Source organism: Anas platyrhynchos, chromosome 13 (assembly GCF_047663525.1).
Source record: "Anas platyrhynchos isolate ZD024472 breed Pekin duck chromosome 13, IASCAAS_PekinDuck_T2T, whole genome shotgun sequence".
NCBI lineage: Eukaryota > Metazoa > Chordata > Aves > Anseriformes > Anatidae > Anas > Anas platyrhynchos.
Window position 1 is genome coordinate 17,274,890 of NC_092599.1, and position 24,290 is coordinate 17,299,179.

The window sequence follows — 24,290 nt, forward strand, 5'->3', positions numbered from 1 at the left end:
GAAATATAGAGGTATGGAGCAGATACACAGCATGACACAATAGAGGCACATGCCCCAAAGTCCTCCCCTTGGGAGTTGTAGCACTTTACACTCCCAGCCGTGGCACATCACTCAACAGCATCCCAAGTCTCTGTTTTCATCTGCAGCACTACACGTAACAAGGGATAATTTATATTCAGGTCCTTTCTATAGAAATGCCACCTTCTATCTTCAACAGCACAAAGCCCCAGACATTGTAAGGGAAGCTACTAATGCACTGTTCAGAACAGATATCTTTACTTGGGGGAGGAACATCACAGCAATGCTGCAGCCCTAGTTTAAGCCTCCACAGACTTTCTGGCTTTGACGCTTTTTTTTGAAAAAAAAAAAAAAAAAAAAAAAAAAACGAAAAAAAGAAAAAACAGTTTGTATAGAAGAGGTCAAGTGGAATAATCACTCAGAACCATTGCAACTGGGTGCTATAAGGAAAGTTATAAACACTACTGACTTTTGATGCTTTTCCAAAGGGACCTACATCAAGCCTATTTGGATATAATGAACACGTCAAAACAAAAGCAAAGGAGACTGAACTTCGAACTGGCGCAGAAGCAAAATTAAACATTATTGGAATAGATAATAGGAAGACATAGGCTGGTAGAACACAAACTGTTCTTCAAGTCTATAACAAGCATGACGAGTATGAAAAGATTTCGATCTCTCACAAAGCTGTTTTCCAGTGTAAAACCTCCCCTTAGGATTCAGCTGCTGCCTGATGCATGCAAGCACACATTTGTTAAGTAATGATTTTGTCATAATTTAATGGGACAGTTTATTGAAGAGCAGAAAGATTCCTCTAGCAGCACAAGAAATCAGGTTACACTTCAGCGCTGAGAGCACTTTTGGGGCAAATGGTCTTGTCCCCCGAGGGCAGGAACATGGGTATTTCCCACTATTTTGGTGATAGGCTTGGGGGAGGGAGGGCATGCAAAATTAACCGTACTGTGCAGCACTTCTACAGACAAGAACATTACTAAGTGCCTAACAATGCTGTTTGCAAAAACATCACTGCATGAATTCTTTATGACTTGCACAAGATGTAACAAAATGTTGCTTTTAAGTCCATACACAGTTTTGTGCAATTCGTTTCTAAAAAGGAAAGGGGAAAAAAAAAAAAAAGAGAGAGAGAGAGAATTTTAAAGCAAAGAGTGGAAATGGGTAAGTCGCTTTCTGCAAAACAAACCAACCAAACAAAAAAGCTGTGTGCATGTTTAATACAAATCAGACACGGTGGACATACGGAAATCACAACCAAAAGCCAGTTCAGCTGAGGTACGCAATGATGTGTTCGACACTGGAGCCATCTCGGGTTTCAGACTGCTCCCCTAAAAGCACCGAGCCACTCGGGAGGACACCGGTGACCCTGTGGCTAAAGCAAGCCCGGGGACGATGGCAAACCAGGATTTGAGTTCCGATGCTCCACAAACTCCTGGCGGTATCTCGGACCAAGGCACCTCTTCACCCCACGAGCAGCTTCCCCTCTGCAGACAGCAGGCCTCTCAGCTCCGCAGATACTCGGCACACCGGGGCTGCCACCTACCCGTGAAAGTCTTCGGGACATGTCTGGCGCCGTGTCGCGACAGTACAACTGCGGCGCTCCTTCCTCGCCGGGGGCCCTTCCTCGCCCAGCACCGGGAGCTGCCGCCCGCCGGTTCCCAGCCCCGGCCGCTCCGTGCCGACGGGGGGGGTCTTGGCAGCGACCCCTGGCCGCCTGCTGGGCTGGGCCGGGCCGGGCGGGCCCGCCCCCGGGCTATTTAGTGCTCGGCACGGCCAGCCGCGCTCCGCCACCGGCGGGGCTGCACGGCTCGGCACGGCTCGGCTCGGGACGGGACAGCTCAGCTCGGGACGGGACAGCTCAGCTCGGGACGGGACGGGACGGGAGCGGGCTGCCAGCGCCCTCGAGCGGCACTGGGGTCGAGGAGGGGCAGCCAAGCCCTTGGGCACGAGCCGAGCTCTTCCTCCGGGCGCCGGGCAGGGCTGCTGCCAGCTCCGTGCCGGTGGGGCGGGACGGGGCGCGCAGCCCTCGCCCTGCCCAGCCGAGGAACGCGGACACCGGCTCCGAGAGCTGGGAGAAGAGAGGCAGCAGCGGGAGCGGCCGGGACCGGTGAGCGAGCGGGGTCCCGGCGGCTGGGCGGCGGGGCAGGGACCGGCACCGGCACCGGCGGCGTCCTGGGCTCGGGAGCCGTGCGCGGCATGGGGCCGGGGATGGGGATGGAGCCGGGGCCGGGGCCGGGGTTGGGACTGGGGCTGGGGCTGGTACCGGGGCATCCCGGTTCTCCAGGGCTCGCTGGCAGCGCTGCCTGCCGGCCCGAAACACTTAAGCAGCTCTCCTCCTGACAAAGGGGTGTGCTGAGGGAGCGGAGCAGGGAAGGGCTGGCTGGGTTGGAAAGCGACGAGGGAGATGTGCCTGGGTGTGAACTCGCACGCCCGTCTGAAAACGTCAAGCTTTTTCCAGGGAAGGGTTCTAGAGCCATCAGCTTACACACAGACCCGGGGACGTTTCTCTAATACGTACAGGTTCACCCCATCCCGAGAGGGGCAATGAAGCGGGGTGACAGCAGGGCCCAAGTCGCTCTCAGCCCGTCCCGTGGCAATGGTTAACTTCGGCTCCCAGCCCTCCCCAAACAGCCACGGAGCGGGACTGATGGAGACAGGCTTCTTGGATGAGCTGCTCCCCATCTTTTATGGCTATTTGCAAGGCACCAGGCCCCCTGTCTATACGAGACCTCGGGCTCCACCAGCTCATCCTAATCATCTGTTTAAAATCCAATGAGCAAATTACATCTGCCTGGAGGAGGGCGGAGGTGGACAAACACTGCACCAGATACGTTCACCATCCCCAAAAAGGGAAGACTGCACATTGCTGAGTTCCTTCGTATAGTACTAAAGTAAGGTTTCCAGATGTTTAAAACGACTAATAGCTCAGTATATATTCTGAATTAGAGATCTGAATGTTGAACATTGGCTTACATAAGTGAGCTGAAACCAGAACTTACAGAAATAAGGTTTCCTTTTATTACCAGTACAAGGAGTCAGTAAATTCTCATATCCATGAGGATCTTAAAAAGAAAGGTCTCTAGATAAGTTTGTGCATTTCTATGATGAAATCTTTCTCATAACTTAAAAGCACCAAAGATTCACTTGGGTTGAAATTTATGGTCATTTTGGTAAACTCCCAAATAAATTTCTTATTGATAAGAAATTCAATAACTTCAAGAACTTCAATAGCTTTTTTCTTTTTTTTTTCTTTTCTTTTCTTTTTTTTTTTTTTTTTTTTTTTTTAGGGAGGAGGAGAGTGAGGGGGGGAGTGGAGTGTAGGAGGAAGATTTGCAATTTTTATCTGATTCTTTGACCACAAGGGATCAGTCAGTCTCTTTTATAAAACCTGGCTACTATTTTGCCTACTATTGTGGCTTTTTTTTTTTTTTTAATCCTAGTAAAGATTTATTTATTTATTTATTTTTAATCCTAGTACGGAAGTATTATGAAGACATTTTCTATTATGAATTGCGGTATTAGTGTGATCATGGACTTGTCTGTGCTTATCCTGACCAGACACTAGACACTAACTCTGGTAAAAGGGGAGCTCTGCAATTTTCCTTTAAAAAGAACAACATTGGATTCTTCATTGGGTACACTAAGAGTGAGAGAAAAGAGGATATCTTGAAGGATCTCATCCTGAGAAGTCCTCCGTTGTTAAAGTTAAGTGACTTCCTCTGTAAAACAGTAAGTTTCCTTTATATTTCTAGTGTTTCCTCAGAATTCAGAGAAGTTTATTCATAGATGAGTCTATCAGGCGTCACAAGCGACCAGCATTCTCTATCAGACAATGAAGCTTCCTTTATTCAAACCCAAATTTCTCTGTCGGAAACCATAAAACTGCAAACAGCAGATAGGTTATCAGGTTATACAACCTCAACATCTAAAGAACAAACTGTTTTATATATCTGGGTTGTTTTTTTGGCTAGTAATTCTCCAATATTGAGTCACTTGGAAACAGATCTCATTTGAGAGACTGGTTGAGATAAAAAAGTGGTTAACCGTACTTCTGATGCAGAAAGATTAAAATCAGCCAGTTTCACAGTCAGTCAAGGGTTGGAATAAGTAACACAAGGGGTAATCCAGGAACTCTAAAAATGTTTGGCTGTCCCTGTATGAAAGATGTCCTGGTTTGGCAAGTTGGTTTACTGTATTCCAAGAATAGAACAGATTCCCAGAAGGTGAGAAGGCACTGCTGTGGCTACTCATCTTTAAAGGCACAACAGCATTGGAAAACTCCTGTCATCCATGAGAAACTTTACAGTTGATTAGTCACTTTGTTTACTACATCAAAACACAAAGGAGTTTTCCTCTATTGCAACACCTATTAATGGTGATTAGAGTTATTAGTTAGTTTTCACTGCTACAGCAAGTCTTTACAGATAGGCAGTGGAATAGAGAGCACTTAGCTGATGAGATTTCTCCAGCACTGCAGAACTTAAACTAGTGTTTCAGTACTGTTGCCATTAAGCGATCACTTTGATACAGGTCTTTGTGTCGAACTGGACTACTCCAGCAATGTGCTTAGGCTAGAAAGACTAATTAAAGCTGTGTCTGGAAGCTTTAGAATTCCAGGCGCAATGGTCTTTCCACCCCATCGACTCATCTGCAATCTGTGGGCAAAAATAACCCATACGTGGGAAACACAACCACAGAAGAAAGATCAGGTCTATCCTCATGGAAAAACTGATGTTTAAGACTTAAACTGGAATGTTGAGTTACTGGAAGAAGAGTTTAAGAGAATTCTGAGCTTACGTTTTGAAAGACCAGAGAGTACTTTGGAATATTTCTGTCTTTTGTCAGCTAGCCTGTATGAGTAATGACAACTACAGGAATAGTATCGGGGAATAAATATTAAATTTCTGTTTTTAATGCTCATAATGAAATACAGGCCCACAGCTAAAGAGGGTTGATCAAGAGTGGCAGTGAAAACAATGGAAAAAGGGTACATCTATCTATCTCTGGATAAATTCAGGTTAAGATATGCAGACATTAAAATATATTTCTTCAGGAGAAAAAAACAAAACAAAACATTTTGTAGTACAATAGTATCAAGAGAAAAGTATTGCTTAGACTGCTGAACACATGTATACATCAACTTATAGTTAGGAAGGTTCAATTTTGTACATAGAATTGAATGGTCAGTCATCAGCAGACAGCAACATCATACAGCTGGGGGCAGGATAAGATAGGAGCATCCTGACTTCCAGTGGTTTCCCAAGTCTCACTCCATGCGACCAGTGCTTGAAAGCTACTGAGCCACACATTCAGCTCATCTGTGCTTAGGTCGCATTGTAGGAAGTTAAAACAGGATATATGAGATCCACATCTACAAATATTGACTCTACTAAGTACACTGTATATGAAAGACTTCTTCAATCTCCGTGTTTCTCAGTTCAAATTACAGAGGTCTTGTCAATTAACTTTAAAAAAAAAAAAAAAAAGGCAACTTTCAAGTGGATAGGACTACACAATTTTGTTGAGGACTCTCCAGATAGGCTTCATTTTAAATTTTAATATATCAAAGAGGAAATTTTAGTAGATCTCTTAGGTTGAATAGATTCTAGTAATAACCTAGCCACACATAGCAAGATATTGACTGCAACCAGATTAAATGAGGATTTTAGGTTACTTGTTGGGTATTTGCTCATGTACTTTATTTACTGAATTGAATGATATGAATCTACTATCTCACAATTTAGATATTTGAGATGACTAATATGCTAAACATAGCTTGACCTCTTTCAATTTTACATGCCGCGCATGGAATTCACTATTCCATTTGTCAATTCAGGAACCCATCCTCCAAAGAACATTGGTGTGTTTGGGTTTCCCCAACCCCTTATTTTCAGTTAAGCAGCTACAATGTTCATTTATCTTTCCTTTTCCTAATGGGTTTTCAGGATGTTCCTAAACAAGCAGCACAGAAGCCACTGTATTCACTGGTTCTGCTGGTAAATAATGAGCCTGTGGAATGAGGAATAACTGTATTCCTGCAAATTCAGGGTCTCCAGATTATGAACCACATCCAGATTTATGTAATTATTTTTTTATTTTTAAATAAGTAGTGTTTCCCTAGCCAAGGTCAGGTCCTGTCAGTGGTTGAATACCAAGAGATATATAATAATTATTTCCTGATACTATTCCTGTAGTTCTCATTACTCATACAGGTCAGCTATTGCTTATTTCCCCCCCTCCTATGAAAGAGGAGAGGAAGGATCACGAAAAACCTGGGGAAGCTCAGGAAGCTGAAGGTAGAAAACTAAAAGAGGAGAATATCATGGCTTTGGCACAAAGCAAGATGTATAGAAATACATGGGAAGATACACTCTTATACTCTTCCTCTGCTTTCAGGTATCGAAATATGTCTCTATGCATTACAAAACATGGTTATATAAACACATCAGTACTGAAAATATAAAAATTCAGATAAGTAGAATGTGAATAAGAATATACAGACTCCAGTGTGGAGTTTGTACAAACTCCAAGGACATAGATGCTCAGTCCTTTCATGGAGAAATCATGCTTTCAAAGAATCGATCCTAAGTTGAAATCCTAGGTTTTGTTATTTAACTTCCTGTTCTGGTAGGGACTGCTCATACTTATAATAAAGCACTAATTAGCATTCAATTGTAAGCTACCTGTGGAAATTAGGAAATGCATAAGTTTTATCTGTATACAGTTGAATGCTACTATTGCCAGTACCTTCTGTTCACACAAGGATTTCTCTACACAGGGAAGTATTCCAGATGTATATCAAGCTTCACTTTTTGGCCTGTATGCCTTACTTATGTACTAAGGGAGAGCTTGCCTACTGTCTTCTTTGAGAAAAGACTTGATACTTTGCTATATATCGCATATTATTGGTTATGCGAACACTTCCTTGAACTAACACAAGTATTTTGGATTTGGTTTCCATTTCTGACACTTGGATTGCCATTGCTCCAAGCACATGCCTTTCAGCTACCACTTTCTTAGCGTTAGGGGTTTGTGTGTTTTCCTTGTATACTGGAAACATACACTTCTGGATTCATGTACGGTTCATCATATATGAACCATACTGTAAAAGATGCTTTTTTTGGTCATCTGGGGAGATCAAGTAACTTACTTTATCGAAGTAGGTCTAGAACACAGAACAGAGATATACAGGAACATGGGAGGGGGGGAGAGAAGTTTTATCCTGGGAGAGATTCTCCTGTCTCAAGGAAAAGAGCTCTGACAGTTCTAGTTCCACTGATGACAGCAAGAACCTCCACAAGAGTATTTTTTTGATTAGTCTCTGCACAAGAACTGGCCCTTTCAGTATAAGTTTGGAGAACAACCTGTTGTGCTTGGCAATGCCAAAGAGCACAAAGACAAGATCCAGATGTAAAGGACAAAATGAGTAGTGATCTAGGTTAAATAATTGGGTTGGATTTGATTTATTTCAGACTATTTCTGTTGCAAGATATTTCCCCATGTAAGTGCACTGTTGTAGTATTTCAATCAGAATTGTCTGCAGTTTTTTTTGTTTGTTTTGGAGGACAGGGGGAAGTTGTTTGTTTAGAATAACAAAGTTTTATAATAATGATATAATAGTACTACTTAATGTGAGCAATGTGTTAATGGTAAATTAAGCATGTTTGTTCTCACTGCACAAAATTAAAAGCTGAGCCTTCCTTTCCTGTTTCCCTCCTACCCACCGCCAGAAGTTTAACAGCAACACACACACTTTGTAATTACCCAAGACAATAAAACAAGAGGAAGATTAAAAATAGGATCCAGTGCAGTATTCTTAATCCAGTGAATGGAATGGTACAACAGTAATGGGTTTAGGAGGGCATGGTCAAATCACCAAAAGAGATAGTTATTTCTAAATGAGACAAAACTTTTCACAGGCAGATATGGTACAGCATTGTAATCAAGAGTTGAGCTCAGACAGCACTGTGGTGACACGTGGATTCACACACCCCACTTCCTTACACGGTTCTGTCCTCATCACAAAAGCTAAGGAATTAAGGACATCATGGCTGCACACAGAAATTTGTGCTAAAACTTTGACTATTTCAGAAGGCTATGGAAGTCTAAACTTTTTGCTGGCAGAGAGCTAGAACTGCAGTAGTTCCAGTTTGATGCCTAGTGAAGCCGGTGAAAGTATAAGGAACAGCAATCAGAAAAATCTGGGCTGACAGCAGCTACCAATATAGGCTGCCAATTTAATTGATGCAAGTGGCTGCAGAAGCAACTGCACCAATTCCAGAGAAACTAAAGCCTGAAAACATCAAGTACAATCAAGTCAATCATCACCTACAAGATGTAAGTGGAACTTGACTTATATTTTCAAACCCCTTCTAGCCTGCCCAAACATCCTCTTGCTCTGAGGCAATATTACACTTTGTTTCCTTAAGTGGTGCATTGTTCAATCAAGTAAAAGCAGAAGTATTTATTTGTGATCCTGATAGTCCATACCCTAATAATACTCCCCCCCCCAAAAGAGTTCAAAGTTACTTAAAAGTTCAAAGTTCCCTTCAAGATATGCTCTGAGCTCTGTCTTTTTGTTGTTCTTAGGGTCTGCTTGCTATCCTCAGAATATCTCTATCCAAGTTAGAGGAAAAAGGATAAATCTGACGTCACAGACCAGACCACAGGTAAGCCATATAGTTCCTGTATAACAGGGCAGAAGCGATGACCTCACTCTAGTCCCCCTGCAATACTGCATTAAGTGGTGTCCCACTCACTGCACCAAGCACAAGAGGACCCCTCACAGTGTACTGTATGTTTAGAACAATGGATACATGAATTCCAGGAGTCTTCAGTTGCTGTAGTTTAAAAATCAGTTGTCATGTGCATTTCTAGGGATACTTGAATAAATGTATCTCAGGAGCATGGAAGAAGCTACCTTACTCCTTCTGTCCCTCTTGGTTCTTGATCTGGTATTACACAACCCATTTACTGCATTGAACAGGCAAGAGATGACTCAACCAGGAAGAGGAGGAGAAATGGAATAGTTACAACACTGGACCAGTCCAGCTCTTCAGAAGTGAAGTTGAAGAGGTCTCGGAAACAGTCTGCTTGTATTTGCCCTCCCTTTCACCACTAACCACCAACATGCTAAAGGCCTGCACGGTTTTCCAGGGTGTCTGACTCCTGGGATCAATATTCAAATCACAGATCTGACAACTGACAGCACTTTCCTCTCTGCTTTCTAAGTGGTAAAGCAGCTTCAGCACAGCTGCTGTTGCATCCATTTGCTACTTTAGTTGTGCCTTCGTCTGTTTCCCAAGACATCATTTACATAAGGAGCCGCTGCAAACCCTCTGGCACCAAATGCATGTGATACGAGGTTATGCAAAACTGACAGCCAGATGTGCAAATCTTTTGTGGTAAGCAAGAGTCATAACTTAGATATGGAATGAAAGTATTTATGGCAGTCTATCTTGCTGGCTCGTGTAATGAAAGATTCACTTTTAATTGTCACTACCTTTATTTAAAAAAAACAAAAAAGTCTGTAGGGAGAATGGGACCATTTGGGAAGACTGTTAAAGTTTCAGTGAATCACAGAATATCCTAAATTAGAAGGGACCCATGGCAACCATCAAGTCCAACTTCTGGCTCCACAGAGGACCACACAAGAATGAAACCCTATGTCCGAGAGCATTGTCCAAATGCTTCTTGAACTCTTGCAGGCTCAGTGCCGTGACCACTGTCTTGGGAAGCCTGCGCCAGTGCCCGACCACCCTCTCAGTGAGGAGTCTTTTCCTAATACCCAACCTCAGTCTCCCCTATTGCAGCCTCATGCTGTTCCCTCAGGTCCAAATTTGACTGGTCCTGACATTAAGGCTATAAATTATGCTGTCTCTTCATTTCAGGCTAAATACAAGAGATAAATTAAATGTAGACACAGTCCATTATTTCCATTAATAGTGGCAGATACTTTTCTGGAAAAATCTGTCTCTTCCTGGGCTTAGGCACTAGGTCATCTGGATAGAAAAATGCCGTGCATCTTGCAGATGAAAGGCCAGCAATAACAAAATATGCTAGAGTAGCCAAATATGTATTTGAAATTATATAATTTCAGAATTATATATTCTGAAGGATTTTTTTCTCTCTAGGTAGATCAGACAGGTCACTACAACCAAAAAGAAGTCTAAAGGGAATTTCGTGCATCTTGTAAACTCAACTACCATTTTGTGCAGGTATTTGAAAAATACTAAACTGAGAACACCATTGACTGCTGTATCAAAGGAGGCTTTTTGTTCCAACAGGAATCACTTGTAAGAAACTGAGATTCAAAACCATGATATATGTTTTTAAACACTAAGAGGTGTAAGCCACTGGAGTAACTTAACAACAGTTGTAATCAATTAGTCATCCTGCAAAGGCTTTAACATTAATAAGAACCAGACATCTAATATGCGTAGATGCAACATGGACCAAGTGTATCTACAAAACTCTAGGCCATCTCATGTAATCACAACCAGATATTCTAAACTAGAGAATTGCCAAAAATGGATTGAACATGAATCACTGCACTGCTTACTTCCTGCAAAACACAGGGAGAAAAAGGTAAAAACACAGAACAAAAAGAGATGAAACTACAGTGATTTCAAGGTAACTCTTTGTAATTGCCAGAGAAAGCATATATATACTGAGTATGCATATAGGATGACTTTACCTCAGAAAGCTTTATCTAATAGAGAAATAAAAAAGTCTTTGAAAAGAAAGTTTATCAACCTCAAGTATGTTAATGCATTTAACGCACAAAGAAAAATATTTAAAAGGTCACTAGAAACAAATGTGTTTCTTAAATGCAACACGGTCGATGTGAAATCTGACCCTACCACCTGCCTCGAACTTGGAACAAACAAGGTGATGAACAAGAATTTTATTCTAGCTTAGCCTTTTCTTGTTGTAGATAGAGCTTCTCTAAAACTCTCTTATAAGAAATATGCTAGCATCTGTTTGTAGAAACTTAATCCCATTCAGTCAGAGCTTAATAGGTTGCACCTGCACTACTGAGTCAAGTAACTACTTAGCATTTCCCAGCAGACTCTTCCTCAGAATTACCACAGTGATACAATAACAAGCAAATCTCAATTGCTGGTTTTCCACGCAGGAAAAAAACAACTCTTTAAAGACAGTAAAAGTGAACAAAGTACTTTCATGGTGAGGTCAGGGTTTAGAAATTCCAAGAGCTGTCCAAGATGTTAGACCGATATTTTTATTACTTTTTTTAAATTTAAAATCTGTTATTTATTAGTGAGCTTTGGCCCAGTATAATGAGTTAAGCCACCCAACTATTAAAACACATTTATTTGGTATTCTTATAGCTCCTCTATTGGGAACTGAGTTCTAGATAAGGAATTAAGTTCTGCTGAACAGGGGTACGTAAACAACAAACAGCCTACGGCCACTACAAAATGGTGTGTGCCTCTAGGAAAGAGCAAGAAGTTGGCATTGCAGATCACAGCGCTCTCACCATCGCTGAACGCTGACAATGCTAATATCACCACTATTGATGATGGTAGGAAGTTTAAGAAAAAAGCTTGTAGATTATAGTCTTCCCTAGAGTCCAGAAGGGGTGATCAGTGGATTACGTAATACGGAGTAGGGTATATTACTTTTTTAGTACCTTCCAGTGGACAAAGCTGTGTGGCAAAATGTGCCAATTCTAGCAAAAACTGGCAATCGTGTAGCAATTCAATGTAAGCTCAGTGGGCAAGACTGTGGTACAAGGGTCAGAGCTCCAAATAGAGGCCAGTGGGCACTGACTGATGACATTTCTTCAACTAAATACTTCTCCATTTTGTCTACAGTTACCTTCGCTGCCTAGGAGAAGCTCACTGCATTCCCTCTTACAGTTCTGTAGAACTTTGTAGGAGATGGAGATACTGACCCCCTGCAACTCACTCCTTATGGAAAGAGCATGGACACTGACAGGTGTAAAATGCACAGAGGTTATTGTGTTGGAGGTCTTCTTTGGGCATCTAGAAGGCTCAAGAAAGCCAGAGACTTCTGTTCCCTGTCCAAACATCAGTGTAGGATAGCAGCATGTCTGATATGCTGCTGAACACCTATCATTATGTACTGTTAGGTAGAAACAGCAGCAGCATGTGGTGTTGCATGCTAGGGAATGCAAAAAGAGTCGCGATGACTAGATCATCCAAAGGTAACACTGCATTTTTATTCCGTTCTAAGCATTTTGTGGCCAACTCAATCTCTTGTTACATCTTTCTAATGGATTCAGAGGCAAAATTTCTCCTCATATAAAAATAGGTAGGTAGGAAGTATGTGCTGGCTATACAGCTTCCATGCTGAAGATAGGGGGGCACTCTTCTAGTTACCTCTTGTAGTGGCTCCTTTTCTTATCACCACTCAACAAAACAGAAGTTGCCCAAACCTTGAGAACACTCACAAAGTCAGGGGCATTAAAAACATTATATGTAGAAAACATAAACTACTCAATAGGGAAAATGCAGTGTTACTGTAACATTCAAGCACCCTAATCCAGCCTCAAGAACTACTCACCCTAGACCAAGGCAAGTGGTTCTTGCCACCCCTCTCTAGTGATTAATTAACCCATTTGTTACTGGCTATGGTCCCACTTCAGTTATATTAGTCCCTGTCACTTAAACGGCCTTATTACAACAGAGATCAAAAGCAGATTAAGTTGCTTGCACTGGATTAAAGTTTAAAAAATAGGCATTTAATTTCTAAATCAGTATTGCTTGCCTAGGGTGTCTGAATGAATTCAGACACAACATCTAGAAAAAAAAAAAAAAAAAAAAAACAAGACAAACAAACAAAACAGTATACTAGTTAGAACGCTGTTTGGAGAGCCAGGGAGGTTTGGCTGTTTTTAGCTCTAACATTCCTGTATGATGTGGAGCAGATCATTGTGACCTGTTCCTCAATGTCACTTTAAAATTTAATAGTGTATGGCCAAGCCTCTATGAAGTACAGAACATAAAATCCAACAGGGACTTTGAACTGCTCAAATGCCATTGCCATGAAAATTATATTATCAGACAGAGAGTACATGTTGGCATGTGCATTTTGAAAAGTTTAAAAACACGTTATTCTGTATTTTCTTTGTTCTTAGCAGTCTCAGATGATTAGCATGTAATTCTTGGATTTTTATAGCCTGTACAACACTTGACAACACTTGACATTCTCCCTCCTCCAAAACAGCAAAGTAAGCAGACTTTGTCAGTTAACTAAAGATCAAGAGTGGAGCAAGAGTTGAAAAACTGGAACTTCATGCCTTCTTTGGAACAGAAGTACTCCTAAAACAAGACCTGAACAAGTACTGTTGGCTGTTTCATAAATCCTACCCTTACGTCAACCTTATCAGCAGTGCTAAAGAGACAGCTTGGAAAGCAGTCAGCACCATCTATTGTAATAAATAATCTGATTCATTCCATATGCACTTGACAAGTAATTGTGGAGAGCTGTCTATCAGGTACCTTTCTTTGCTGTTATTCTTTCAGCTGAAGACTCAGTTAAGGTTGCTGTCTCTCCCTTTATTTTGTACATTTACTTGGAAGTATGAGGAAAGGAAGATCTATAATTTCTTATTGACTTGAGGCAACTGATATCAACTTCCTGACTTGACCATACCCTGTGTACTTCAGCAGAGAGATTACACCGTATAGCTGTCAAAAGAACAGTAACAGACTGGGATGTAACCATTTCCTGCCACCAGACACATTGGTTTAAGACATGTAAAGTGATATCTGTTCCCTTTCTCAAACAGGAGATGCTTGAGGCCTCTCTGATCTTCTGACACTAGCCCTCACTGAAGAACGGTACACAACAGAACACAAAGGTTGTGCAGAACACAGAATTACAGAACAGAGGTCTTGAGCTCATACTCCTCAGTGTACGTATTTCCCCTGCCTATACATGCTACTGCAACCAAGCACACCTCCTTTTTCATAATGCCAGGCCTTTATGGGTAAAACTTAAGGAACAAGGAATTTGATCTCTCAGAAGAAAGCATGCAAACATTGCAGCTCCATCTTTGATTGTTAGAATAAGAACAAGGTAAAGCTAGCATTAAATTAACATTGAATAATGCATGACACTGCATTGTTTTGACTAATAATATTAATATTTTAGTAATTATTAATAATATTAATAATAAATAGTAATTACAAATATTGATATTTGGATTAACAAATATGAGAAATCTAATAAATATCTATCAGTGTTAGCTGTATGAATATTGTGAGCCAACACGTCTAAAATCTCAGTTTCTTTCCTCATTGCTTTAAGAGATATACCAAAACACAGACTTGGACAAACACTATAAGAGAAAAATGGCAGAAAATATTTATCACTCTTACAGATGATTTTCTTATATATCTTGGAGATAGAATTGGTCAACTGATCATATGCTCCAAGACTTACAATATTGTTAATTCTCCTTTGAACTTTAGATCAATTCACAAAATTAGCAGCTGGGAAGTAGAAGATATCAAAGGCATAGAGAATTTGTAGATAACAGAAGAGCATATCTATTCAGCTTCAAAAAGGTACTTTTCTCTATACTCCCTCACTTTCTTTTCCTTCTTTCCCATTTTATTGCCAATATTTGAGTTACTATGCTTGTGTTAGAAAATGGAAGAAGTTACATGCTTTATAATTAAGGCCTTTGATCTCAATAGAAACCTCTATTGTGAAACCATAAATGAAGTATGAACCTATATTGTTTCCCTATGTAGATCAAGACAACATAAAGCTGCACAACGCTGTGTCTGTAAAAATGAAATCTGTCACTCTGATAACACCTGCCAAATAGTATGTAGAAATAAATGCCGCTAGAAAGCGAGATTAGTTGCGCAAATGTGACCCTCTGTGAAATAGGTTTTGTATATGTCATGGTGGGTGTTTAATAGGTTTTCCCTTTTTTTTCTACTGCAGCACATGTACTGGAATTTTGTGACACTCTAATTGTGGGAATATAGACGATTTAAATGAATTTTATCTCTGAAGGCTCTGTACGTGTCTCATGCCAAAGTTTAAGCAAATAAAAGTAGCTCATTTATTAAAGACAAATTATCAGAAAAAGATACTTAGGCATAAAGAGAAGGTTTGCTATGTGTCCAGCCTCATCTCTTCCTATTTCCAGTTTAATTTCAAATTCAATATGGCAAACAGCAACAGCAAGCATGCACAAATGATCTGGCTTCTACAACTTAATGACCAATAGCTCTTGTGTATGTTTCCTAGGCACCTGAATGACTCCTAATCTTCTGCGTATATCAGCATATTCAGGTTGTATATCAACCATAGATTGATATACATTTGAGAGTTTGCCAGATGCTTATTAATCAAAAAAATCCTATTGCTTTCCCTGAAATTGTATTAATTTGCATTTGAAATAAAATATATGCCCATCTTTATGGTTTGAATATACGTAAGCCTAAATTGGGTAGAAAGAGTTTACTTGTTACATACAATTTTAGCAACAGCCTACCAATGAAAACATAGGCACTAGCTACAGCCTTAGGAATTATTTGTGACTTTATCTGTGATTATTTGTGTATCAGCCAGAGGTGTATACTGACTGGTGCTTTTTTTACTGTTTGGAATACCAAATCCAACTGCTATATTCAAACTATTGGATATAGTTTGTAAATAATCATTGTTTCATTTCAAACTATTTAGTACAAAATATGATCATAAGTTTTTTTAAGACACTTTAAATTGGTTTGCCAGTATGTAGTTTATGTTATGGTTCATGATCATCAATTTAATGAGAAACTCAAACAATGAGGACTGAAATTTCTTCTCCAGATTCCAGGGCCAGAATTACAAGGAGCCCCAAGGAGTACCTTTACAAACATTTTTTGATTGGTTCATAGAAATTGCTTCAATACTTTTCATAGAATATCCATGAAATGGATATTTGTCCAGAGAAGGGCGATGAAGCTGGTGAGGGGCCTGGAGAACAAGTCCTACGAGGAGCGGCTGAGGGAGCTGGGCTTGTTCAGCCTGGAGAAAAGGAGGCTCACGGGCGACCTTATTGCTCTTTACAGATACCTTAAAGGAGGCTGTAGCGAGGTGGGGGTTGGCCTGTTCTCCCACGTGCCTGGTGACAGGACGAGGGGGAATGGGCTTAAGTTGCGCCAGGGGAGTTTTAGGTTGGATGTTAGGAAGAGCTTCTTTACTGAAAGGGTTGTGAGGCATTGGAACGGGCTGCCCAGGGAAGTGGTGGAGTCACCATCCCTGGAAGTCTTTAAAAGACGTTTAGATGTAGAGCTTAGGGATATTGTTTAGTGGGGACTGTTAGCGTTAGGTCGGAGGTTGGACTCGATGATCTTGAGGTCTCTTCCAACCTAGAAATTCTGTGATTCTGTGATTCATTAATTTATTTTGGGATTACAGTGACTGAACATATTTCTTTTCTTTTCGATAGTTACGGAAATAAAAGTCGCAAAGCAGCCCAACAAGTTTTCATCCAGGAGTGTAAACGAAGATTGAATTTCCAAGGCCTGGGCACCTTCTCTGATTTTAATTCTCTGTACTTGAGCAAAGATGACAGAAAACGCAACAGTGAACTCAACTAACACTCACTCAGCTCTCCTAGGTCTGTTTCTGGGTAGCATTTCACTGATCACTGTTGTCATGAATATATTAGTACTATGTGCTGTGAAAACTGAAAAGAAGCTGCAAACAGTTGGCAATTTATACATTGTCAGCCTCTCTGTTGCAGATCTTATAGTTGGTGCAGCTGTTATGCCCCTTAATATTGTTTATCTCCTAAACAGCTATGTGTGGACCCTGGGTGTAACAGCCTGTTCGTTCTGGCTGTCCATGGATTATGTGGCCAGCACTGCATCTATTTTCAATCTCTTCATATTATGCATAGATCGTTATCGCTCAGTCCAGCAACCACTGAAATATCTCAAGTATAGAACAAAAATGAGAGCATTACTAATGATTTTGGGGGCTTGGTTGCTGTCTTTCTTGTGGGTCATCCCAATACTAGGGTGGCACATTTTTGCTGGTGCTGAGAAAAAGAAAGAAATTGTAAAGTGTGAAACTGATTTCTCTACAGTTACCTGGTTCAAAGTGTTCACAGCCTTTGTCAATTTCTACCTACCCTCTATCTTGATGTTATGTTTCTACTGCAAAATATTCATAGCTGTTCGTAAGCACTGCCAACACCGAGAGCTCATCAACAGATCATATTTGTCTTTCTCTGAAAGCAAAAGTGTACAGCCTGGTAAGACAAAGGACAAGCAAAGTATTTGTCTCCAAAAGCAAATCTTAGATGAGAACACACCTCCCAGAGACAAGCAAAGGTCCCCTCAGCCCAAAAATACAGAAGCAAAGCTTCATTTCAGTGATCCTGACAGCTCTTCAAAAGTTATCGTTAGCAGGAGGAATAGCGAAGTCCTTAAATGGAGCTGTTTCCCTCTCACCACTGCCCAGTCTGAGCCGGGCCTGGATAAAACAGGAGAGAAGAGTGTAACAAAGGACAACAAAAATGAAGAGGACCTTTTCTCACAGGACAGTGACTTGAGTGATGCATCAGACAGCCAAACTTTCACAGAGGAGGTACCTTGTGGAGAGGAGTCCAGCCCTAACCCTGAAAGAGCCTGCAGTCCTCAGGAAAAGACAGAGAACAGGGACTCCAAAGGACTGACTTACCTGAGGAAAACCTGGCAAAGACTGCATACTCGTTCCAAAAACCATCTTCGAAGACTGCATGTGAACAGGGAGAGGAAAGCAGCTAAGCAGTTAGGGGTCATAATGGCAGCCTTTATGTTGTGCTGGATTCCCTATTTTGTATTATACATGGTAATAGCTTTCCACCATGATGAACGATATAGCACGTTACAAATGGTCACTATATGGCTTGGCTATCTGAATTCCACTTTAAATCCGTTCCTGTATCCTCTTTGTAACCATAATTTCAAAAAGACATTCAAAAAGATCCTTCACATTCCCTGATAATTGTCTGATTTATTTTGAGCTAAAAAGCATCTCATAAATTCAATCAAACAAAATGTTCTGGTTTCAAAGGCTGGATAAACATAAGGCATGGATAAAGTAGAAGGTTTTGGAAAACTGTCATTTATAAACAAGTCTTTGTACAAGTGGGAAACGTGCATATAACACCTTTAACACGTTTGAAGAAGAACTAATTCCAATCAGGAATCTGAAAAACTCAGGGGTTAATCTCAGAACTGTTACACTATTGTACATATTTTACAATTTGAGATTCTCTCTTTCATCACGTAGAACAAAACTGGAGATATGAAAAGAGATCTTCAGTGATTATAAATTATTCAGATAAGGAAAAGGCAGAAACAGAGTATGGTTTCTGTGGTTGGTCAATTTTTTTTTTTGTTTTTTTTTTTTTTTGTTTGTTTGTTTGTTTTGTTTTGTTTTGTTTTTTTGTTTTCCTCATTTAGCTTACTGTTTTAAACATGGGAGCACACTGCTTGAGAAGAGAGATCTTCTGCAGGAAAAGGTACTTTGCATAGCCAAAAAAGAATGTTCTACTGTTTGAAAAATCTGACCTATTTATTTATATCTTCCTTCAAGTCATACACTTTTTGGAAAGCCATATTGTAACATACCGTTTCTCTTTAATAACATGCTTGCTTCATTTATACCAGTACCCATCAACTTCACTGAAAAGAGTAGTATTTTTATGTCCTAGATACTTCCCAAACTCCTCATAGTATCACTAATCAAGAAGGATAGGCTGTTGCCTCTGAACTTACAGAATGCAGTTAATTCTGGACTACGTGTATTTTCTTCTTCCTATGCCTTGGCAAATAGCCTAAGCTTGCAGTGGCAATACCAGTTCACGTATATCTTTATCTTACAATAGGAAAACTCTTCTGACTATAATGAGGGAGAGTCATGAGCAGCAACTCAAGCTTGCAAAACAGGAAATAAAATATATGAAGTATTTTTTTTTACCCTTTCTATCCTTTATATTTAATTGCTTATTATTAGTCACGCTGTAAATGCTGTTAAATATTTCAGGAGAAGCATAGAATGATACTTAATACTTCAGGTTGGAAGGAGTCTCAGGAAGACATCTAAATACAACCTACAACTCAAAGCTGTGCTAGCACTGACATTACATCAGGTTGCTCAGGGTTGTCATGTAATGTCACTGTTGTCATGTAATGTCACTGACATTGTATCAGGTTGCTCAGTTCAATCCAGAACTTCAGCGACACGCCTCTGTGAAAAGAGCTTCTTTGGAAAGGTTGGAAGATGGCACTGACAGAGGCGTTTGCAGATACACAGATTTCACACAGGTTGCAGATTTCACCCTGTCAGCTCCAGGCTTTCCCTTGCTCAGCCATTGATTTAACTGTTTCTAAGTATGAACACTAATTCCCAAAAGCAGGCATGCCCTTTTATATAGCAGCAATCAATCCCCTCTCCCTACGTGCAGTGAGTTATAGGGTACTTCCCAATCATGGGAGGAAAATACAGTTCCTTAGCAAAGTACGTAGTGAACTACATTATATGAGCTAACTTATCAGGAAGCTGACAATTTAACAGAACAGTTACACCAAAATAAATGAGTCTATGGACTGGGGAGAGAGAAGGAGAACTGAGGCCAAGGAGATGTCTGGCCCTATATTACTAACTTGAGCAGCTGAAGTTTGCATATAATGGTAAGTTTGTGTATGCATTTTTCCATAAGTTTGGGGATGATTGGGGAATTCTAAGGGTTCAATGTACAATGTACAATGTTCAATATCCTCTCACTGTCATTTTGCTGTGTTGATGAATTTATCACATCCTGAATATTAGCTTGCTTCAGAAATTGCTCAGTTAGTTTCACAACAAAGGTCTGATGGAACTGGAGCTGTTTTAACTGAGCACTGTCACGAGTTTGTTGGGAAAAGTTAAAGGGATGTTCTGTGTAATGTGTTTATTACTTCAGGAAAAAAAATGGTTGTTTAATGGTTGTAGGAAAAATTCTGAATTCTGTGTTCATAATTATGGATCTTGAGCTACTTAGTCTCTCTGTGCCACATGTGCCTATTTTGTAAAGTGACTATGACAAGATTTACAGTAACAATGCAACAGCTAAGGTGACTGCATGATGCTTATAAACTTTGGATATAATACACTAACTAAATGCAAAGTATTATTGTCCTCTGTCAGTTTTATATGTCTGAATTACATGTCTGAATGTCAATAGTTGTATTTAAAGTATTCAATATTAAATGAAGCCCTAATATCTCTGCAGTTTAATAAATTGGTACTTTAATATTTGGAAAAAAATCTGCTAAATGAATGAACTTTAACTCAGTCTATTTTAATGTATCAAACAAGGTTCTGTGATTTATTCTCTTTGGTCTTAAGTGTTATGCAAGAATAGCTGCCATTAGGGAACTCTAAACTAGAAAAAAACATGGCAAAATACAGAGGCAGAATAATAAATATAAGTACCAAAGTTCATTACAAAATTAAGGCAACTGTTCCACTGCAGGAACAGGATCTGCACAAGTAATGAAGTACACCTTCTGTTGGGCTATAGAGAAGCATCTTTTGAAACATGCCCGTATTCAAGGTTTTTTCCCAAACATTTGCTCAGATCAACATCCTTTCTGCCTTTTTTCTACTGTCATATGCAACAGCAATTCTAGCCAAAATAGAAGGTAATTTAGGTGAGCCCCGAGGAAATCAAAAAAGCAGCATCCTAATTCATACACAATTATTAGTTAACATGGCTGAAATGTGCTCACCTACGGGCTACTTAGCTTAGCAAGAAGGCTATCCTCTTGATCCTGACAATTGACTTTTCTTACTTTAAAATGCTTTAATACATGAACCAGCAGCTAAAACAAAATCAGTGAAAGCTGGTCTAAAAATGACGACCATTAAAACAAAGAATACCTCTGGTAGGATTTAAAAACATTTAAACATAGAATAGCCTTTCAGAATTAGAATTGCCTAAAATTAGGCAAATACAGCTGCCTGGATGATTTTGTATCCTTTCATTTTTATCCATAATCTTAGTGTCACCGTGGCAATGACAAAAACAGGGCATTGTCACAGTAGACTTCTCAGATGCGATGCATACAATAGGTAATAATAAAACAGGAAAATGGAAGACTGCCTATTTGAAACTTTCAGGTAGCCAGGTGTGTAACAGGATTTACCAGTTTTTTTCACTAAAAAAAAAAAAAAAAAAAAAAAAAAAAAAGCAATCCAAATGGCTCTAGATGCAAGAGAAGCAGAGGAAGGCAAGTTAGGGTAAGGAATGGAGAAGCCTACTACCATGTGGGGCCAAGCCTCAATAGAACATTCCAGGCGTGGTTTCTTATAAATATTTTCAGTGTTTTCCAGTTAATAAACAAGGTCAGAGGAGTCGTAGCTTTAAAAGAACCTAACATACTTCTTGGAATTTCTTGGACTGGAGTTCTACTTTGTTTAAGGTGTGGTAAGAACAATCAACTTTTGAGACAGAAAAAGTCTTCTCCCAGTTTTTTCTGTTTCAGTTGTGACATCTAGCGGGCAACGAGCAGAATTCTGGGCTTCTTGTGCCGGTCCAAGTGCCGTGCGTTACTCAAGTTTATTAAGGGAGCGATGCAGTTTGGAAGTGCATCCTGCCATCTAGTACATGTTTCGTTTTCCATATTACTTTCAGGAAATGTGGAACTTAATAAAGGAAATGGTAGTGTTGGTGCACACTTTGGCTTAATTCCATAACTAAGAGGATATCCATTACATTCTCTGTGAAACCACTCTGTGATGCTCTTTGTGCTAGCACAGTAAATGAAAATGACTGAAAGATTTGCTTTAAAAATATATTTCTAATCCTAAAGGACTAATATGGAAGCACCACAGACACCTCTGGATAGAGCAGGTCCTGAATTCTGCAGATTGGTATATTTTTCCAGCACTATCAGAGATGCTAGAAGACTAGCCTCCTAAATAAAGATGAGGTGTAACAATACACCTGCAAGTTTCTGTCCATGCATTCCTTACACCAGAATAAGAAACAGCCCATTTGGAACTGCCACTTAAGTTTAAATGCTATGCACATTTACTTTTGTTTATTTATTACATACAATGACAAAATTATTAATTTTCATCAAATTATTTGTCTATTGAAGAATTAGAAGGGGAAAAAAATACAAATTACACTGTGTGAGAAATAGCTCATGGAAATAGTTTACAATCTTTATCCCAAATTCCAAATTATCTCAAATATATACCTGATACCAGAATAAACCATTTCTACAGTTATCTGGCAGTCTAAAACAGAAATATAAAAAAGCAAATGTGTGATGTACACTTTACACATGCTCAGACACATGATCATATGTACCAGTCTACTATAAAATTGCCATTTGAGATGTCCACCAGTTACAAAGTATCAGAGCTCCCACTGATGAGATGTATGCTTATATGTGGTAATGATTAAAATCATACGGACATCTGCTAATTCTAAAAATATTTTTATTTTCAAAATTTGTTATATTCCTTCCATTGTGTTTTGTTTACGGAGATATTTTGTTTAAACTGTGTTGTGTTTCAATTGAAACATTCCTTAGAAGGAATACACAGCACCCATTACTATACATTGACACCATATAATTAAAATAATATTTACTGCATAAATAAATCTAATAAAATCAAATGTATTTCACAGAATCACAGAATCACAGAATTTCTAGGTTGGAAGAGACCTCAAGATCATCGAGTCCAACCTCTGACCTAACGCTAACAGTCCCCACTAAACCATATCCCTAAGCTCTACATCTAAACGTCTTTTAAAGACTTCCAGGGATGGTGACTCCACCACTTCCCTGGGCAGCCTGTTCCAGTGCCTAACAACCCTTTCAGTAAAGAAGTTCTTCCTAACATCTAACCTAAAACTCCCCTGGCGCAACTTAAGCCCATTCCCCCTCGTCCTGTCACCAGGCACGTGGGAGAACAGACCAACCCCCACCTCACTACAGCCTCCTTTAAGGTATCTGTAAAGAGCAATAAGGTCGCCCCTGTGCCTCCTCTTCTCCAGACTGAACAAGCCCAGCTCCTTCAGACCCGCTCAAGCCCCTCGATGTCCTTCTTGTAGCGAGGGGCCCAAAACTGAACACAGTACTCGAGGTGCGGCCTCACCAGTGCCGAGTACAGGGGGACGATCACCTCCCTAGCCCTGCTGGCCACACTGCTTCTGATACAAGCCAGGATGCTGTTGGCCTTCTTGGCCACCTGAGCACACTGCTGGCTCATATTCAGCTGACTGTCCACCATCACTCCCAGGTCCTTCTCTGCCTGGCAGCTCTCCAACCACTCATCTCCCAGCCTGTAGCTCTGCTTGGGGTTATTGCGCCCCAGGTGCAGGACCCGGCACTTGGCCTTGTTGAACTTCATACAGTTGACCTCAGCCCATCGGTGCAGCCTATCCAGACCCTCCTGCAGAGCCTTCCTACCCTCGAGCAGATCGACACACGCACCTAACTTGGTGTCATCTGCAAACTTACTGAGGGTGCACTCAATGCCCTCGTCCAGATCATTGATGAAGATATTATTTGTTTTGATCAGGCATAATGCTGTCTTCAAAAGCAGCACAGTCAGACCTGGGAAAAGAGCTCAGGTCTCCTACATGGCAACCTAATTTTCTCCTCACTAGACATGGATAACCCCTCAACTCAGTCCCTTGAGGAGTAACAAATGTTGCTCTGTCTCACAGCAGAGTGCTCATAGCAGAGTCAGCAGCCTGCGCCAGAGAAATTACTGATGGTGCTCACAGGCATCTACCAACATGGCAAGTCAATACCTTTGTCAGCATATTGCTACCACTACTGTTTCTTGTATTCTTTGCTAAAACAGATTTTTCTAAGTATGCAACCTCTGCAGCAGTGAGAGGCGTACAGCGTAGGACTAGGTGACTTTTGACAGTATTTTTTTTTTCAATAAATTGAGGAAATAATTTTGCTGGTGTGCCTGTACTTTGTGATCTCATTTGCTGAGAATGCTGCATAAAAATCATTTAGATCGTTAAATGATCTAAACTACATAAAAGCACTACATAAACCCAAAGATGTATTATTTTTATTAAACCACATAATAGAATCTAATCTGAACTACATAGGCCTGGAAAGTTACCATCTCCAAACCATGTTCAGTCCGTATTTAGAATTGTCTTTGTTGCAGGATGTGACTATTTCCTTCCATCTTTACTGTGTGTGCCTCTGGGAAGGATTTGCCCCATCTTCTTTGGAACGCCCCTT

General features: G+C 40.3%; 1 protein-coding gene across 8 annotated transcripts; it reads left to right on the plus strand.

The window, feature by feature from the left end:
• Positions 1–1,860: 1,860 nt before the first annotated feature.
• On the plus strand, positions 1,861–21,732 carry HRH1 (histamine receptor H1). Of its 8 annotated transcripts, none has more exons than XM_027467681.3 (6): positions 1,861–2,140; positions 3,509–3,762; positions 8,623–8,702; positions 13,811–13,936; positions 14,496–14,591; positions 16,478–21,732. In XM_027467681.3, the coding sequence occupies exon 6, from the start codon at positions 16,597–16,599 to the stop codon at positions 18,016–18,018; it is 1,422 nt and encodes a 473-aa protein (XP_027323482.1). In that variant the 5' UTR covers positions 1,861–2,140; positions 3,509–3,762; positions 8,623–8,702; positions 13,811–13,936; positions 14,496–14,591; positions 16,478–16,596; the 3' UTR covers positions 18,019–21,732. The 8 variants fall into 8 exon arrangements, 5 of the variants coding, with proteins under 5 accessions (XP_027323482.1, XP_038041928.1, XP_027323481.1 ...); XM_038186000.2 differs by having other exon boundaries at positions 3,592–3,762; XM_027467680.3 differs by lacking the exon at positions 3,509–3,762.
• Positions 21,733–24,290: the final 2,558 nt, after the last annotated feature.